Raw genomic sequence first — 13777 nt, forward strand, 5'->3', positions numbered from 1 at the left:
TGTAATGCATCTTAGTGACAGTGATAGCTGGTAAGTCTGTGATACATTGCTGCATATGGCCAACACCCTTCTCACAATCATACTTTCATCCTCTAGTTACCGCCTTTGCCTATTACCTGTCTAAGCCAGTTATTATGTCCTAGTTTGAGGTCCAGTGGTGAATTCCTCTTCCCACGTTTACTCAGGAACTGCTTCCATTTCCAAGCATACTTCTCCATCAGGTACAGATTTCGCAGCTCAGTTTTACTCTGCGTTTTTCCTTCAGTGTCCAGACCTGACAAGGGAGGGGAAAAATGCCAAATCTGTCTCTGTCCAGAGATGAAAGTTTTACTATAACACAATCATATTTGCCAGAAAAAGCCTAACTGATGGACTTCAATTCACTAGAATGGCTTGAAAGTAAACCCATTGATACCACTACTTTCTGTGCAGGTCTCCTGATTCTACAGAATTTGTCATCACTTGTTTTGCATTTCTGAAAAAAATTGCAGTAGTTCAAGTCACTGAGTCACATTGAGTATATTGTCTGGAACCACACAGTGCTCGGTGCTGGCTCACACCCCCGCTCTCAGTTAGTTACTCGATCCAACGTGCTCAGACACACGTCAGATCATATCCAGGCAAAGTCAGCAGACCATTATACAAATGATAGAAATATTAAGACAACAGTGGTGCGTCGACATTCCAACATACTGCACCACAGAACAATAGACTACAGATTCATCAAGTGCTCCTGATCTCAGACACACCATCAGAAGGTGGGAGATCATTTGTCAGAGCCAAGTAATTCCAGGCTCTTCTACTATACTCCCCACTAGCTGCATCAAAGGCAGTGCTGACAGAGGCTTGGCAGAAAATTACTTGCTGGAGCCTAAAGTGGGGAGAGAATGAAACAAAGAGAGATCAAAGAAAGATGGAAAAATTCAGCATTCTGCCTCAGTCCAAGGAAATGATTTAAATGAACAAATATCTGTCAGTTACTCCTTCCTACTGTTGGAGAAAATGAAGCAATTAAAAGAGTTTTATTTTGGAAATGTTGTGCACAGTAAGCAGTTCAGCTGCACAATTCTGCAGCAGACACAATAAGCCTTACTACAGCATTCCAAGTGCCCGCAGAGCCCTGCTACCAAAGTACAACAATATTAACAAGGCAACTCTTCTCTCCATTACAGATGTGGTAACTCTTAAAACATACTCATCCACCCACCCCGGATAGGGCCATTGAAACCTTTAACATGTTGAAACCAGAAGCCATGGATGAAAGTTGTCTCTACCTCGGGCAGGCAGACACTTCTTCCATGCCTCGTACGATGCTTTGGGGTCCTTCTTGAGCCATGCTTGAGCCTGTGCATGTATCTCATTGCTGTAGGGTTTGACAGTGGTAAGTGTATCAACTGAGGTGTCCTGCAGAAGAAAGAGAACAATCCGATAAAGCTGATAGAGAGAGAAGCAGCTGGCTTAATGTGTTAGATCAGAGATCAGGCAGGTCGATTCCATATGTACATCACCAGTGATCAGGCACACCTTGTTTTTCTTGCTAGTTGGGGCAGGTGGTTTGATCAGTCGTTGCAAAATACGCAGACACATCAGAGTGATGTTTTCAACAACCACTGGGGTCTTAATATTCACAGCCATCAGGTACAGACTCAGAGCTACACAGGGAAAATAATCAGGACATTAAATCATAGAAGTTACAACATGGAAACAGGCCCTGCGGCCCAACATGTCCATGTCGCCCAGTTTATACCACTAAGCTAGTCCCAATTGCCTGCACTTGGCCCATATCCCTCGATACCCATCTTCCCCATGTAACTGTCCAAATGCTTTTTAAAAGACAAAATTGTACCCGCCTCTACTACTGCCTCTGGCAGCTCGTTCCAGACACTCACCACCCTTTGAGTGAAAAAATTGCCCCTCTGGATCCTTTTGTATCTCTCCCCTCTCACCTTAAATCTGTGCCCCCTCGTTATAGACTCCCCTACCTTTGGGAAAAGATTTTGACTATCGACCTTATCTATGCCCCTCATTATTTTATAGACTTCTATAAGATCACCCCTTAACCTCCTACTCTCCAGGGAATAAAGTCCCAGTCTGTCTAACCTCTCCCTGTAAGTCAAACCATCAAGTCCCGGTAGCATCCTAGTAAATCTTTTCTGCACTCTTTCTAGTTTAATAATATCCTTTCTATAATAGGGTGACCAGAACTGTACACAGTACTCCAAGTGTGGCCTCACCAATGCCCTGTACAACTTCAACAAGACATCCCAACTCCTGCATTCAATGTTCTGACCAATGAAACCAAGCATGCTGAATGCCTTCTTCACCACCCTATCCACCTGTGACTCCACTTTCAAGGAGCTATGAATCTGTACTCCTAGATCTCTTTGTTCTATAACTCTCCCCAACGCCCTACCATTAACGGAGTAGGTCCTGGCCCGATTCGATCTACCAAAATGCATCACCTCACATTTATCTAAATTAAACTCCATCTGCCATTCATCGGCCCACTGGCCCAATTTATCAAGATCCCATTGCAATCCTAGATAACCTTCTTCACTGTCCACAATGCCACCAATCTTGGTGTCATCTGCAAACTTACTAACCATGCCTCCTAAATTCTCATCCAAATCATTAATATAAATAACAAATAACAGCGGACCCAGCACCGATCCCTGAGGCACACCGCTGGACACAGGCATCCAGTTTGAAAAACAACCCTCGACAACCACCCTCTGTCTTCTGTCGTCAAGCCAATTTTGTATCCAATTGGCTACCTCACCTTGGATCCCATGAGATTTAACCTTATGTAACAACCTACCATGCGGTACCTTGTCAAATGCTTTGCTGAAGTCCATGTAGACCACGTCTACTGCACAGCCCTCATCTATCTTCTTGGTTACCCCTTCAAAAAACTCAATCAAATTCGTGAGACATGATTTTCCTCTCACAAAACCATGCTGACTGTTCCTAATTAGTCCCTGCCTCTCCAAATGCCTGTAGATTCTGTCCCTCAGAATACCCTCTAACAACTTACCCACTACAGATGTCAGGCTCACTGGTCTGTAGTTCCCAGGCTTTTCCCTGCCGCTCTTCTTAAACAAAGGCACAACATTTGCTACCCTCCAATCTTCAGGCACCTCACCTGTAGCGGTGGATGATTCAAATATCTCTGCTAGGGGACCCGCAATTTCCTCCCTAACCTCCCATAACGTCCTGGGATACATTTCATCAGGTCCCGGAGATTTATCTACCTTGATGCGCGTTAAGACTTCCAGCACCTCCCTCTCTGTAATATGTACACTCCTCAAGACATCACTATTTATTTCCCCAAGTTCCCTAACATCCATGCCTTTCTCAACCGTAAATACCGATGTGAAATATTCATTCAGGATCTCACCCATCTCTTGTGGTTCCGCACATAGATGACCTTGTTGATCCTTAAGAGGCCCTACTCTCTCCCTAGTTACCCTTTTGCCCTTTATGTATTTGTAGAAGCTCTTTGGATTCACCTTTGCCTGATCTGCCAAAGCAATCTCATATCCCCTTTTTGCCCTCCTGATTTCTCTCTTAACTCTAAATGGTCTCAGTGCAGTAATTCAGAACCTTGTGATCTAGCAATGATGCAAAAACAGTTTTGAATTGATCTAAATTGGTTTGCCAGACTTGTATGTTCTACAATTAAAACAACAGTTAATGACAATATTTCATTATGACTTAAAAAATGAGATTGCTTGCTACTGTGAGCTTCATTGAACGATCTCACACTGAGTTAGACTCACCACATCGGAGACGCAACTCCCAGCATGCATCTTCCTTTGAAATGGAATCAGTCAGTAACAGCATCTCATATTGAAGACTGCTGGCCTGAAATAGGAACAAACATCAGTTCAGAGAGAAGAGAGTCGAGGGCCGTCGCGCGGGCGAGCCGTCGCACGGGCGAGCGAGGGCGGGAGGGCCAGCGTGTATGTGTATGAGAAAGTGAATGAGGCTGCGAGAGCGAGTGTGAGTGTTTGTGTTTATGTTCAATCAGTGATCTTGTGTTTTACCATAAGTTTCTCCTCCTGCCCATTCTGTCCTAAAACCTTTTATGGCTTCTCTGGGATACACTCGGTGGGTATTGGCAGCTCTCCTGTATCTCGCCTGAAGGGCTACTCTTTATACGGTAGTCTGGACATGAATTAGGAACATAAGAAATCACAGGACTGGGACCAGTCTCAAAAGCTAATGCTTCTCAGTCACCCACTTCCTCAAATATCATTCTAATTCTCCCCATAATATTTGCATACTGAGCTTGTACGTCAATAGACCATGGAATACATCGCAGGCAAATCCAATCCTGTCCTCACCAGGAGTGTGTACACACACACACCGAAACCGAGGCTCCGATCCCAACTCAAGCCTCCCTACACATGAGCACAGGTCAGAGATAATTCCAATTCTGTGCTAGTGTCTTAGCGGCTCAGAACCTCGCATTTTCTCCCCTACACTTCTCAGCAGAGGTCACAGACCACAATCAGGAGCCAGAACCCTGGTGCATTTTCCCCTCCCTAGTCAGGGATACAGAGGTCAAATATAACACATTCATTGTTGCCCCAGCTAAGATCAGTCAACTCAGCGCTGACCAAGGCATCAAACATGGGGCTTTAAGGACTATATTGCTCAATGCCCTATGCCATAGTTACCCATGACCACTGGAGGAGCCACCAGCCAATACTCAGTGTCTTTACTCACCAGATCAGGATTGGCCCAGTGTCCCTTGAGTGCAGTTGAGACCTTGGCGATGATTAGGTCATTCATTTGCTGTGTTGCATCTGGGTTATCTCTGCAATTAGAGTGAAGTATGAACGTCAGATAAATGCTACCTTTGGTGTACAGTAACAAAACAAGTAAACACATTGCAGCTAGTGCATTAAGCATCAGCTTGGCTCAATTGGTAGCACTCTTGCCGCAGAGTCAAAAGATTGTGGGTTCGAGCCCCACTCCAGGACTTGAGCACATAACCTTGGCTGACATTTCAGTGCAGTACTGAGGGAGTGCTGCATTGTCAGACTGTCTTTCGGATGAGACGTTAAATCAAGGCCCCGTCTGCCTGACCGCGTGAATGTAAAAGATCCTACGGCACTAATTGAAGAGGAGGGAATTCTCTTGGTGACCTGGCCTACATTTACACTCATGTAAGGAATCTTACAACACCAGGTTATAGTCCAACAGTTTTATAACCTGGTGTTGTAAGATTCCTTACATTGGTCCACCCCAGTCCATCACTGGCATCTCCACATCACATTTACACTCAATCAACACAACAAAAACAGATCAATTGGTGACTTGTTGGATCTTGCTTCCGCAAATTGGCTGCTGTTTGCTGGGCATAAAAGCAGCAACTATACTTCAAAAGTAATTCATTGGCTGTCAAATGCTTTAGGACACCCTGAGTACACAAAAGGTGCTACATTCCTCTCCCTGTCCACTGTCTGAGGCTGAACCAGACTGTTTGCGACCTCGGCATTCTATTTGATGCTGAGCTCAGCTTCCGACCCCATATCCTCTCCATCATCAAGACTGCCTACTTCCGCCTCCGTAACATTGCCCATTTCCACCCCGCCTCAGCTCATCTGCTGCTGAAACTCTCATCCATGCTTTTGTCACCTTCAGACGACTGGTCCAATGCTGGTCGGCCTCCCACCATGCACCCTCTGTAAACTGGAGCTCATCCAAAACTCTGCTGCCTGTATTCTAACTCACAAGTCTCATTCACCCATCACCGCTGTGCTCGCTGACCTACATTGGCTTCAGGTCGGGCAACGCCTTGATTTTAAAATTCTCATCCTTGTTTTCAAATTCCTCCATGGCCTCGCCCCTCCCTATCCCTAACCTTCTCCAGCCCTACAACCCTCCGACATCTCTGCACTCCTCCAATTTTGATCTCTTGTGCATCCCCGATTTCCAGTGCCCCACCATTGGCGGCCATGCCATCAGCTATCTAGACCCTAAGCTCTGGATTTCCCTCTCTCTCCTCCTTTAAGACGCTCCTTAAAAGCTACTACTTTGATCAAGCTTTTGGACATCAGTTCTAATATCTCTATGTGGCTTGGTGTCAAATTTTGTTTGATAATCGCTCCCGTGAAGCACGTTGGGACATTTTTACTACATTAAAAGGTGCCATATAAATACAAGTAGTTGTTGTATAAATGCAAGCTTGTTCTTTCTATACTTTCCCTTAATAATGACAAATTTAGAAAATACCACCAGGTGACACTTCTGTCTGGGTTTGTCCTTGCCCTCTCCACCTTTTGTTATGCTTAGATTTTGTCCAGGCAAACTACAAAGTTGTTCAGTAGGAATACAGACAGTCTCCTTATAATTACGATAACAGCACTCTTCTCAGACATACAGGTAGGTTCCAGTAATTAATCAAGACTGAAACACTACAAGGGTCAGATAAAATGATTAAATGTTTGGAGAGTGTACATCCTATGGTTTTTTTTTAAGGCACTCCAGGAGCGAGGCTGAAGGCAGATACACAGGTCTCCCATGGTTGGCTGCATTCAGTATAAACGGCCAGGCCTGCAGGAGACCAATGGTATCACAGATCCACAAAGAATCAGAAGCTGTTCCTGAGCTTCTGTACTCGTCTGATTCTCAAAATGAAGAGACTTTATTGAAGAGAAGTTCACCTCTCCTGGCTGAGACCCTAGACTAATGAAGGATGTGAAATTGATTGTTCAATAAACCCATGCTTTCACTGAGGATACACCTGGAGTGGGTACTGCAGTAGTGCTAAGCAAAATCCACATGAAATATATGAGAGCAGGCTCTTCACCCCCACAGACTAGAGATGGACTGCACCGTAAACCAGCCCTGATAGAAATGTAAAAGGGGGAGGGCAGCATGGCACACAAGTAAAAGCAACTTTAAGCACCAGGGTTTGCACTATAAAATGGCACAGGAAGCTGGTGACAAAGTTTTGATGATTGAGTACAGGCTACTAGTTACAAAGGCCAGGAGGCCACTAACATAAGCAGCATAGCAATGGGTATTGTAGCCTCCTATCTGGCTCCAGCTCATGTATTCGGCTATCCTGCTGTCATATATTGATACACAGTACTCAGTGTACTTGGTTTGTGAGGGCACAGGCTTGGACATTCCTCTTTGTGAGGGCACTGGGTGGTGTCCGCAACTTTCCCTAAACCTATTATGAAATCAAATATTCTGTGGAGGTAAAAGTTGAGGAGAGAAATCAATAATAATTTTTGGCACTGGGAAGTGTTTTAACCATCAGAATGACTCTTCCACAGCTCCAGCCTTCTGATCTAATGCCAATCTGCACTGTGGCTACTAGGAACTGGGTTCAGAACACAGCAAAATCAAACCCAGAGAGAGAAGGTGACAGAGACAGACAGACACCAGACAGACAGACAGAAAAAGATGAGAAAGTCAGCACACTTTAGGTGCATATTTGGTCTGATTGAGTGCAGCACTGAACTCTGTTTACGTTCTGAAATAAGGGTCCCAGAAGTGAATGTTAAATATTCTAAACGACACTACCCAGTCCCTCATGGAACATACAGACTATCAATCTCACGTATTGATTGCAGAAACGCTGCCCTCCAATATCAGATAAGGAGCATACCCTCCCTACATACCTAGTTAATAAGCACATCAGTTGCCTGACTTCCTCTCTCATTGAGGCAGTGCCACGTCGCAGATTATAATCAAACAGCTCACGTATAAGTCCCTGAGAAACCAGGATCTGTCGGATGGTGCTGTTGGTAGCAAGGGCACGAAGCAGCGTGATACAGTGCTCAGTAACAGCCGAGGCACAGCCATAACACTTTGTTGAAGAGGTATGACCACAGCCTAGGACTGACAGTGCTCGATACTGACTGGCTGTGATCGTGGGCTGAGCTGATGATCGCGATGACCTTGTTGCAGCTTCTCGCTGCTGAAGATCATATTCCAGGAGCTCCTTCCGTGAAGCCAGGACTTTCTGCAAAACAAGTAAAATATTCGAACTGTTAGATTAGAGTCAAACTACCAGATTTAACCTCTGTCCAAATGAAAATGTTCAAAAATTGAACACACTTTTAAACCCAGACACTAACATACAAACATACGAATTAAGAGCACGAGTAGGCCATTCAGCCCCTGGAGCCTGCTCTGCCATTTGATAAGATCATGGCTGATCTGATTGTGACCTCAAACCTACTTTCCAGTCTACCTACCAGAACCTTTGACTCCCTTGTTAATCAGGAATCTATCTAACTCAGCCTTAAAAATATTCACTGACCCTGCCTCCACCGCTCTCTGGGGAAGGGAGTTCCACAGACTCACGACCCTCAGAGAAAAAATTTCTCCTCATCTCCATCTTAAATGGGAGACCCCTTATTTTTAAACCGTGGCCCCTAGTTCTAGCCTCTCCCACAAGGGGAAACATCCTCTCAGCATCTACCTCTTCTAGTCCCCTCAGGATCTTATATGTTTCAATAAGATCACCTCTCATTCGTCTAAACTCCAGTGTCTTTGTGAATGGAAATCCATTTCCAGTGGTGTGCCACAGGGCTCAGTGTTGGGTCCCTTGCTGTTTGTGGTATATATTAATGATTTGGACTTGAAGTAGGGGGCATGATTGGCAAATTTGCAGACGACACAAAAATTGGCCGTGTAGTTGATAGCGAAGAGGATAGCTGTAGACTCCAAGAAGATATCAATGGGTTGGTGGAGTGGGCAGAAAAGTGGCAAATGGAGTTCAATCCAGAGAAGTGTGAGGTAATGCACTTAGGGAGGGCAAACAGTAAAAGGAAATATGCAGTAAACGGGAATATATTGAGAGGGCTAGAGGAAGTGAGACACCTTGGAGTGCATGTGCACAAGTCCCTGAAGGTGGCAGTACAAGTAGATAAGGTTGTGAAGAAAGCATACGGAATGCTCTCCGTTATTAGTCGAGGTATAAAATACAAAAGCAGGGATGTAATGATGGAACTGTATAAAACGCTGGTAAGGCCACAGCTGTAGTATTGTGCACAGTTCTGGTCACCACATTACAGGAAGGACATAATTGCTCTCGAGAGTGCAGAGAAGATTTACAAGAATGTTGCCAGGGCTTGAAAATTGTGGCTACAAGGAGACATTGGATAGGTTGGGGTTGTTTTCCTTGGAGCAGAGGAGGCTGAATGGAGACTTGATTGAAGTGTACAAAATTATGAGGGGCCCAGATAGAGTAGACACAAAGTACCTGTTTCCCCAACGGAGAGTTCAAGAACTACAGGACATAGATTTAAGCTGATTGGCGGAAGGATTAGAGGGGACATGAGGAAAAACTTTTTTTTTACCCAGAGGGTGGTGGGTGAATGGAATTCGCTGCCCGAATTGTTGGTAGAGGCAGGGACCCTCAACTCTTTTAAAAAGAACCTGGACCTGCATCTAAAGTGCTGTAAGCTGCAGGGCTATGGATCGGGTCTGGAAGGTGGGATTAGAATGGGAACCTGGTTGTTCTTCGAGCCGGTGCGCACATGATGGGCCGAATGGCCCCCTTTCTGTGCTGTATCTTTTCTATGGTTCTATGGTATACAGGCCCAACTTGTCCAAACTTTCCTCATAAGATAACCCCCTCATCCCAGGAATCAGTTGAGTGAACCTTCTCTGAACCGCCTCCAAAGCAATTATGTCCTTTCTTAAATAAGGAGACCAAAACTGCACACAGTATTCTAGGTGTGGTCTCACCAATGCCCTGTACAACTGTAGCAAAACATCTCTACTTTTATATTCCATTCCCCTTGCAATAAATGACAACATTCCATTTGCCTTCCTAATCAGTGGCTGTACCTGCATACTAACTTTTTGTGATTCATGTACTAGGATGCCCAGATAGCTCTTTACCTCAGAGTTCTGTAATCTCTCTTCATTTAAATAATATACTGCTTTTCTATTCCTCCTGCCAAAGTGGACAAGTTCACATTTTCCCATATTATATTCCATCTGCCAAATTTTTGCCCACTCACTTAACCTATCTATATCCCTTTGCAGACTCCTTATGTCCTCTTCACAACTTACTTTCCTACCTATCTTTGTGTCATCAGCAAATTTAGCAACCATACACTCGGTCCCTTCATCCAAGTCATTGATATAGATTATAAATAGTTGAGGCCCCAGCACTGATCCCTGTGACACTCCACTCGTTACATCTGGCCAACCTGAAAATGACCGATTTATGCCTACTCTCTGTTTCCTGTTAGCTAACCAATCCTTTATCCATGCTAATATGTAACCCCGTACACCATGAGCTCTTATTTTGTGAAGTAGCCTTTGATGTGGCACCTTGTCAAAAGCCTTCTGGAAATCCAAGTACACCACATCCACAGGATCCCCTTTATCCACATTGCTTGTTACTTCCTCAAAGAACTCTAATAAATTAGTCAAACACGGTTTCCCTTTCACAAAGCCGTGTTGACTCTGCCTGATTGTATTGAGATTTTCGAAGTGTCCTGCTCTAACCACCTCAATAACAGATTCTAGCATTTTCCATATGACATGTTAAGCTAACTGGCCTGTAGTTTCCTGCTTTCTGTCTCCCTCCTTTCTTGAATAGAGGCGTTACATTCGCTATTTTCCAATCTGATGGGACCCTTCCAGAATCTAAGGAATTTTGGAAAATTAATACCAATGCATCTACTATCTCTGCAGCCATTTCTTTTAAGACCCTAGGATGAAGTCCGTCAGGACCTGGGGACTTGTCAGCTTTTAGTTCTAATATTTTTTTCGGAACCCTTTCCCTGGTAATTGTAAATGTTTTAAGTTCCTCCCTCCCTTCCACCTCTTGATTCACAATTATTTCTGGCATGTTATTTGTATCCTCTACAATGAAGACGGAAGCAAAATATATGTTCAATTCAACTGCCATTTCCTTATTCTCCATTATTAATTCCCCATACTCTTTCTCTATAGGACCATCGCTCACTTTACTTACTCTTTTCCTTTTAAATACCTGTAGAAACTCTCACTATCTGTTTTTATATTTCTAGCTAGCTTTCTATCGTACTCTAATTTCTCCCTCCTTATTATTCTTTTAGTCATTCTTTGCTCTTTTTTATATTCTGTCCAATCTTCTGACCTGCCACTAATCTTTGCGGAATTGTATGCTTTTTCTTTCAATTTGATACTATCTTTACCTTCCTTAGTTGGCCACGGACGGTACGTCCTTCCCCTAGAGTCTTTCCTTCTCACTGGAATTTATCTTTGCTGAGTGTTATGAAATATCTCATTAAATGTCTGCCACTGCATCTCTACTGACTTTATTATCATAATAGTAAAACTTTTAATTTGATCCCTTAATCACTGCTTTGAGTTATATTATTCTAGTTAAATCTTACATGTGTTGGACAAATATTTTATATTTTTTTCATTTTCTACCTGAATGATTTTGGACAACTCATCGAAGGATGTCTTACAATCTCCACAGTATTCCTGAGCCAGTTGCTGGATGTAACGGTTCACACTCGCTGCTGTCGAGCTGATTCCGGCAACACCACTTGAATCATCCTGGGAAATAAGTAAGAACAAAAGATTAAGCCTAAATACTTGATGATCAAAATGTAAACTGTTAAAAAAAACCACACAGGACCCTTAGCTTTATAAATAGCGGAATAGAGTACAAAAGCAAGGAAGTTACATTAAACCTTTATAAATCACTGGTTAGGCCTCAGCTGGAGTATTGTGTTCAATTCTGGGCACCGCACTTTAGGAATGATGTCAAGGCCTTAGAGAGGGTGCAGAAGAGATTTACTAGACTGGTACCAGAGATGCCGGACTTCAGTTACGTGGATAGACTGGAGCAGCTGGGGTTGTTCTCCTTAGAACAGAGACGGCTAAGCGGAGATTTAATAGAAGTGTTCACAATTATGATGAATTTCGATAGCGTAGATAGGGAGAAACTGTTTGCACTGGGGTAACCAGAGGACAGATTTAAGGTAATTGGCAAAAGAACCAGGGGGGAGATAGGAGAATTATTATTATTTTTTTAAACTCAGCGAGTTGTTGTGATCTGGAATTCATTACCTGAAAGGGTGATGGAAGCAGCTTTAATAGTAACTTCCAAAAGGGAATCAGATATATACTTAAAAAGGAAAAACTTGCAGGGCTATGGGGAAGGAGCAGGGGAGTGGGACAAATTGGATAGCTCTTCCAGAGAGCCGGCGCCGGCACAGGCACGATGGGCCGAATGTGCTGTATTGATTCTATGAAATGGCAGCATGAAGTATTTAAACTGAATTAAACGGACTGACAAATAAAATTCTGCAGAATCAGACAGGTGTCAATCAGTAAATGTCAATTAATTCAAAATCTTAGCTGCCAAATGTAGAGAACTGAATGGGGCACAGAGAAATCTTCACCACTTCATCACAGAACAGACACAGTACCTGCAAGACATTCCATAAATAGTTTGTTTCACTTCCTAATTTTAGGGAAATATTTCTTGCACTCCAGAATTCCTTCCCTGAATCCCTATGCCCTTCCACTTTTCTCCACCATTATTCTTCTAAAACCCCATCTTTGCAACCGGGCTTTTAGTCACGTCTCTTAACCACCCTCCTGTGGTCAGGGTCTGTTCCTCTTATTATTTCTGTGAAGTGCCTGGCCACATCTTGTACGTTAAATGGGCAATAAAGGGGCAAGTTATTGCACTAAATATCTCCCAGTCAGTGAAACACATCCCTTTACCTGGGGTTTCTCAGGAGCAGCCTCACTGACTTTCACCAACAAGGTTTCGAGCTGTGGCCTGTGTCCCATCAGCTGGTGATAAACACGGTCAGCTTTATCCAACAAAGTGTTTATGTTTGTCACTGCCTGCAGGACAAAATTCAAAATAAAACAAGGTTAGAAAAATGACTGCATGTTGATTTAAACAGCAGAAAGACAAAGTATATCAAAGAGGCTGCAGTCCAATGAGCTGTCAGCCAGGCATTCCCAGAATTTAGTACAATAAAGCCAAAGGGGGTCAGGTTCCTGGAGAGAGAGAAACAGAGTAAGAGCATTACCCCAGGTGACCTCACCTTCTTTCTGTCCTCTTCATTTTCAATTGGATCCACTGCACAACACGGTTTGGCATACAGCATGAAATCGAACCTTGCGTATTTGCAGAATCCACACGCATTACACAGAAATGGATCTTTCTCATCATAGTTAATAGATCTGTAAAGACAACAGTTGAATGACTCAATGATCATAATTTACTCCAGGTGTTAGACTAAGAAGCTGAGAGGGAGACAATGCTCTCAGTGGTCAGAATCCAGTTTTTCAGTAGACTGTTGAGCCAATTGAAATTAACTCAGCACAAATGAAGAGTTGAGATCTACAAAGTGTGCACCAAAAAATAACCACAGGCTTCCCCCATGGAAGTGACTTCAGGGGATGGACTCCCTTCTAACCTGGCGTAAGATCAATCTGGTTCCACTTGGGCTGCATTCATCAAGATGGAGTTAAATTCATTCTCTGTATGTTGCCCTGTACTGTGCCTCAAAGCAGAATGTACACATTGGAAATTACATTACAATCAACACATCACCTACACTGGAATGCACAAATCACAGACCTTTTTAACAATATAGTCGAATGGATACAAGTCTGTAATAGGTCCCATTTCACACTTTTATCTTTTGCAGTCTCAAGTGCTCAGCACAATCAGGATTGCTCCTAAAACTATTTCCATCAGTGGACTGCACATCACACTGTGTTTAAGGACCTGCCAATGCCATTTGATACCAACGACATAGGTAGGACTAAG

At 43.6% G+C, this 13777-nt stretch overlaps 1 protein-coding gene across 2 annotated transcripts in view; it reads right to left on the reverse strand.

Moving 5' to 3' along the window:
* The window catches only part of ubr4 (ubiquitin protein ligase E3 component n-recognin 4), a 266230-nt gene that overhangs the window by 53038 nt on the left and 199415 nt on the right, over positions 1 to 13777 (reverse strand). For both annotated transcript variants that reach the window (XM_067970130.1, XM_067970129.1), the window contains 9 exons: positions 13047 to 13185; positions 12715 to 12840; positions 11407 to 11535; positions 7644 to 7987; positions 4732 to 4822; positions 3780 to 3864; positions 1525 to 1652; positions 1275 to 1404; positions 117 to 274 (listed from right to left, as the gene is read on the reverse strand). In XM_067970130.1, the coding sequence (XP_067826231.1) occupies positions 117 to 274; positions 1275 to 1404; positions 1525 to 1652; positions 3780 to 3864; positions 4732 to 4822; positions 7644 to 7987; positions 11407 to 11535; positions 12715 to 12840; positions 13047 to 13185 (1330 nt within the window). The remainder of the gene's footprint in view (positions 1 to 116; positions 275 to 1274; positions 1405 to 1524; positions 1653 to 3779; positions 3865 to 4731; positions 4823 to 7643; positions 7988 to 11406; positions 11536 to 12714; positions 12841 to 13046; positions 13186 to 13777) is intronic.

The sequence above is a fragment of the Heptranchias perlo genome, chromosome 32, assembly GCF_035084215.1.
Source record: "Heptranchias perlo isolate sHepPer1 chromosome 32, sHepPer1.hap1, whole genome shotgun sequence".
Classification (NCBI taxonomy): Eukaryota; Metazoa; Chordata; class Chondrichthyes; order Hexanchiformes; family Hexanchidae; genus Heptranchias; species Heptranchias perlo.